At 49.7% G+C, this 6,161-nt stretch overlaps 1 protein-coding gene across 1 annotated transcript in view; it reads left to right on the top strand.

Annotated features, from left to right (window-relative positions):
• The first annotated feature begins 871 nt into the window (after positions 1 to 871).
• The window catches only part of ADCY8 (adenylate cyclase 8), a 242,822-nt gene continuing 237,532 nt past the window's right edge, over positions 872 to 6,161 (top strand). The window contains 2 exon segments of the mRNA XM_006156697.2: positions 872 to 1,544; positions 1,547 to 2,422. Of these exon segments, the coding sequence (XP_006156759.1) occupies positions 1,446 to 1,544; positions 1,547 to 2,422 (975 nt within the window). The 5' untranslated portion in view covers positions 872 to 1,445.

Genomic DNA, 6,161 nt, shown 5'->3' with positions numbered 1-6,161 from the left:
ACGAGGGAGTCGGGGGCGCCTGCCGCCGCCGCAGCCCGAGGTGGTCCCCTCTCGCCCTCCCCAGCCCGTGCGTGCCGCTGCTTTAAAGTCCTGGGGCGTCCTGGCCAAATAGGGGTGCCAGGTCTCGGTCACCTCCCCCACTCCACCCCCGGTTCCGAGGGCGGGGCTTGGCGCAGGGGCGGGCTTAAGTCCCCGCGGTGTCTGACCGCTCTGACAGGTCTCCAAATTCCTCCCAATCGCCTGGTGCCCGCAGCGCGCTTTGGAGCGCTAGGGGTGGCACGCGGTGCTGCTCTGGATCCCGAGGCTTCTCTGTCGACTTCCAAACGGCCTCGAGCCTCTCTTCTGGCCCAGACCTCACACTCAACGCAGCAGCCAAGCTTCGGTTCTCAGCTTCGGCGATTCGTACCAGCGGCTTCTCCTCCTCCTCAGCTGTCGACTTTGGAGCCCTCCCCACTTTTTCCTTCCCCCCACCTCCGGCTCCTCCTAGCTCCGGGCGAAATGGACTCCGAAGAGCGAAGTGACGGGGATGGGAACTGTGTGCAGCGACCCCTCGGAAGCCCCGCTGCAGGCGCTGACCTCGTCTGGTAGTCGAGGCTGGGACCCCTGGGCTAGCGCCCACCCCCTCCCGGAGGATGCTTCTGGCCAGATCCCGAGCTGCGCAGTCAGTACTCGCTCTGCAAGTGGCAGCAGCCCGGAAAGAGCCTAGGAGGAAGGCTCAACACGCCCCTTCCTCCAATTTAACTGTCTGGTGACTTGTGAACGCTGAGGCTACCACCTCACCAGCCTCCCGCGGGGCTCCTGCCACCTCGCAGTTCCCTCTCCTCCCCCTTTTCTGCCCCCGCCCCCAGCTCCGCCCCAGCTACCCATCCCGGCGCAATGGAGTTCTCCGAAGGGCGATGATTCCAGCCACAGCTGCTAACTTCGCACCCATCGCTGTTGCTGGTCACTCTGGCCAGCCCCCTTTGGCCGCCGAGCACTGGGCGTCCAGAGCCCATTGCCGCAGCCAGGACTCGGCCGACGCGCAGCAGAAGCACGGAGCCCGAGCGCCTGGGCGCCTCTTGGAGAGCAAAGGCTGCGCCAAGACGCTGAGCCCAGAACCAGCCAAGGAGCCTGAGCTGATGAAGGGGGCTGCGCGACTCTGAGCGCCACGGCTTCTGCGGACAAATAGCCGCCTCAGACACTGCGCACCCAAGCTGCGCGGTTTGGCAGGAGGGCAGAGCGCCAGGACGCAGGGGTCTGCTGCGATCGTCCAGGCGCCCTTTGCCCCCTGGCGCACCATGACTTGACCGAAGGTGGTCCCCTGCCCTGGGCTCCTGCAGCGGAGCCGCTTAAGATAGAAGAGCTCGTTGACCAGCACCTCTCAGGCCGCCTTTGGGTCTTTAGGAGCCCCCTCCCGCTGCAGCCTATCCCGTGAACTGCGCGCCTCCTTCCCTGCGGCCAGCGCCATGGAGCTCTCGGATGTGCGCTGCCTTAGCGGCAGCGAGGAACTCTACACCATCCACCCGACGCCCCCGGCCGGCGACAGCGGGGGGGGGCCCCCCCCCCCGGGGGTGGCGGGCCGCAGCGGCTGCTGTGGCAGACGGCGGTGCGGCACATCACGGAGCAGCGCTTCATTCATGGGCACCGGGGCGCCGGAGGTGGTGGGAGCGGAGGTTCAGGCAAAGCCTCCAACCTGGCCGGAGGCGGTCTCAACCATCACGCACCGCAGCTGGCCAGTGACTCCGCACTGCCGCTCTACTCGCTGGGCCCTGGGGAGCGAGCGCACAGCACCGGCAGCACCAAAGTCTTCCCGGAACGCAGCGGGAGCGGCAGTGCCAGCGGCAGCGGAGGCGGAGGCGACCTGGGCTTCTTGCACCTTGACTGTGCCCCAAGCAACTCGGATTTCTTCCTCAATGGGGGCTATAGCTACCGAGGGGTCATTTTCCCCACCCTGCGCAACTCCTTCAAGTCTCGGGATCTGGAACGCCTCTACCAGCGCTATTTCCTGGGCCAAAGGCGCAAATCCGAAGTGGTGATGAATGTACTGGACGTGCTGACCAAACTCACCCTCTTGGTCCTCCACTTGAGCCTGGCCTCTGCTCCCATGGACCCGCTCAAGGGCATCCTGTTGGGCTTCTTCACCGGCATCGAAGTGGTGATCTGTGCCCTCGTGGTGGTCAGGAAGGACACCACCTCGCACACATACCTGCAGTACAGTGCCGTGGTCACCTGGGTGGCCATGACCACCCAGATCCTGGCAGCAGGCCTTGGTTACGGGCTTCTGGGAGACGGCATAGGCTACGTGCTCTTCACACTCTTCGCCACCTACAGCATGCTGCCGCTGCCACTCACGTGGGCCATCCTAGCCGGCCTGGGCACCTCGCTGCTGCAGCTGATCCTTCAGGTGGTCATCCCGCGACTGGTGGTCATTTCCATCAACCAGGTAACTCCTATCTGCCTTGCTCCCCCCCCCCTCCCACACACACACACACCTTGGCTTATTTATAAATAACTTCCGGAGGACCAGAATTGCTTCAGTGTCTTTGAGTCCCCTCTGCCAGGCTGGCACTGTGCTTGGCACCCGGGAGGCCTTAGGTGTTAGTGGGATGGTATCTTTTCTTCTCAGAGGAAGTGGAACTAAATGACCTCTGAAAGTTTCTACCAGTGCTGCCCTCCTGCTCTGGTTCTGTGTGCAGTTCTTCTCTGACATCTGCTAAGAAAGTCTTTCTGCTCCACACTCCTCTCCCTTCCCTGGGGTCTGGAGTAGGAGGCAGAAGGGGAAGAGAAGCGCCTAGACTTAGATGGCCCACTCTTTAACACTTGTACTCATACCAGTCGCAGCAGGGTGTCGTAAGGAACTCTACAGTTCAGAGTTAGGCTTCTGGGTATCTCCACGGCATGAATAGTCAGTTCTTGAAGGAACCAATACTTGGTAAGTACATCCAGTGCTAGGTATGGTCTGTGGGTTAGTTCACCCAGTCCTTCAAGCAATCCCATGACTCACGTTTCAGTTATTGTCATGGGGACCTAAAATGACATCTCTTACTTTAGAATCCAACCCTAAATAGGTTGAATTAAATTAATGCCAGGAATTGGGACAGGGCATGGATTTAGATAAAGAATATGAGTTTTGATTAATTGACAAAAATGAGCACTTTGATGCAGATGGTTTGGGACATTTAGGTGATATCTCACTCTCAAGGTCTCTTTCTCCATTTTTTCTTCCTTTCTTCCTATCCTTCCCCATTAAATATGGGTGTGTTTACATGAACAAAGTTCATGTCATCTATGGATGAGACAGTAAACAATGGCTCTATTGATTAAATTTATTACAACCGATAGATAATGGCCTGGCACTTTCGGCCCCAAATGTCTGGTAGGTAACAGGATAGTAAATTTTGTAGCATCTCACAAATGAAGGAATATGTCAGTGTTTTCAAGTGAAAGGTGCCTGGTCTGGCCAAAGAGGTTGCTTGGTATGTGTCTACTCTGTCTTAGCCTCTCTGTCACTTTTGCTGTGTTAAATGCTCCAATCTCTGCTTCCACGTGATCACATCTGAATAGATGGTTCATGAAATAAACAGTTACAACACTGGAAATTGTTCATGAGTTTTAGATCACCAGCACTGTGGGTTTTAGTTGATTTGGGATCCTCATTTTCTCCATTGACTCTTTATCATTTGCTCAGGTTACATACCTGGGTGGCCACTTTTACAATGCTTTTTGAAGTCTCTGGGTAAAGCAAAGAGTATATAAAGAATTGGGCTGTGCTCGCCAGGTGTAAAATGGCAAGATGAGAGCCTCCGTGATGAAGAGATTTCCAGCCCGACTATTCCTTATTAAAGACAATAATGAATGTGTTTTTTAAGCCCTCAGATAATAAAGTCTAAATTTGGAAAGAAGGAATCATCCCAAATTTTCATTTGAGATTGTATACAATTAGACATTAACTGTGTTTCTCAGTCCTATTTATGGAAAGATCTGAATGCCAATACATATAAATAAATCCACTTCCTCCCAAATTCTCTTCCTTTTTTATTATGTACTTAAGCATCAGCAGTTCTTTCCTTTCCTCTCTTGCTCCTCCCGCTTCCCTCCTCATCCTCTAATTCTTTTCTTCTTCTTTACTTCTCTCTCTTTTTAAAATCTAGCTCACTATGAATTATCTTCACAATATATCATAGCTATTTAATCATGTTCAGAAAATCCCATTTATTCTCATTCACTGCTTTGTATGCAGTAGGCTTTCTTAGTACACATTACTAAAAGACTTCATCAAGTAAGTTTGGAATAGTATTTAGAATAACACATCCTAAGTGGTAAATTATGAATATTTTCAAGGCTCTAAGTATGGAGATATTTTTCTTGCCAAATGAATCCAGAAAGTAAATTTTGGCTCCATATTTGTTTTATACTCTACTCAAATACTACCAGATGGGAGAAGATTAAAAATAACCCCCAAATGTCTTCCCACTCCTACCCCATCATAAACAGTCCTCCTCTGTGAAAACTAAGGCCCTGATACATGTGAGCCAAGCTCGTTCAACTTTCTGTTGGGGTGGGAATTGTAGATAAACTGGTCTGGTTTCACAAGTTCCCTCACCTTTTTACCACTCTCAACAACCAGAGCGCTCTCCCTCACTGCAGGTGCTGAAAGGTCCTCGAAATGTTTTCCTTTGGCGCCCTCTAGGGGTTTAAACTTGTTTCCTATACCTTGCATAAAGGTAAAGTAGAAAATTAATCGTTATTTTGTTATTGTTTTCCTTCAAAGTCCGTGATTCTGAATAGATACTGTTTATTTTTCTATGTTTGGCAATACTGGACATAAGGCATGATTAAAAGCTATTGTGACCTCTCAAAGCAAGTAGAGTAACATCCTAGCTCCTTACCACCACCTACTCCATCCTCTGAAGTGATTGCTGCTTCTCTCTCCAACCACTTCCTCCTCTTCTCCCCATCCGCCTTCACATCCACTATACATCTTTCTGTCTTTCCAATAGCCCAAGCTCTATTCGACTTCTGGCCTTTGCAGTTGCTGTCTAGAGCAAATGTCCCGTGTATTCACAATCTCATTGTTACAGACTCCCAAATGCCGCCTTCTCTAGTACATGACTTGTGTTATTTTCTCCACAGCATACACACGATCTGAAATTATTTTATTTGTTTATATTTACTGTGTTTTTTCCTCACACCCTCACAAAAAATGTAAACACCATAAGGGTATAGATGTTTTCTATCATATTTACCACTTTATCCTCAGCACCTAGAAAATGCCAGACACATAGACATTCAACCAACAGTCACTGAGTGAACATAACATGCATCACATAGGCAGTATTATAATTATCACATAATCTTCTGGTGTTATGTTGGTGAAAGCTTTCTCTACACATACATCTACACACACACACATGCACACTACACAGGCAGGTCATATATGTGTAAGGCACACATAAACAACTTTTACACATAAATGGCTTTGGGAGAAATCAAAGCACAATATTAATCCTTAAATGCGTATGACATTTGTCATGTAACTAAGCATCTTTATGTGCATGATCTTAATTAATGATGACAAACAGATGGTGCTATGTATCGTTTTCATTTCCGAGAAGAAATGACAAAGTCTTAGAAATTCTACTGGTACATCTTGAGGGTCAGGACCTAGAAAGAGTTGAAGGCAGGGATTCAAATCTTGGTTCTAATGCTGATCGTTCAGAAATCCTTCACGGGATCACCCGTCTAAACACATAAACATCTAAAATTGTTCAAGGGCAGGACATACCTGTTTTTACTGTTCAGAAAAGTAATACCCTGTATAACACATGAATTAACATTTAATGAAAAAGCCAAAGGAAATTTATGACAGAAAAAATGATTAATTCCTAGGCATAGGCCCTTTGTAGCTAGCTCATCACCCTGCTCAGCTGGATACAATCTTTTCAACTGGAGGCTGTAAATCCTAGAGTATCGTTTTTCTCCACATTGATCTTAATTCCCTTGAAGAGGGTGGTTCATGTCTAACTGAGCATTTTTAAGAATCAAGAAACCGTAATGAGAGTATAAGACAATGCACCTTGGCAGATGTTCCACATCACTGAAAATGCCATTTTCAAACATGACAAATGAGTTAATGATTGCGTTTCCTTAATCCAAGCTGTGAGAATTTCCTTCTTCTCTTT

The sequence above is a fragment of the Tupaia chinensis genome, unplaced genomic scaffold (genome assembly GCF_000334495.1).
Source record: "Tupaia chinensis unplaced genomic scaffold, TupChi_1.0 Scaffold000513_1, whole genome shotgun sequence".
Lineage (NCBI taxonomy): Eukaryota > Metazoa > Chordata > Mammalia > Scandentia > Tupaiidae > Tupaia > Tupaia belangeri.
This window is presented reverse-complemented; position numbering and strand designations above follow the sequence as displayed.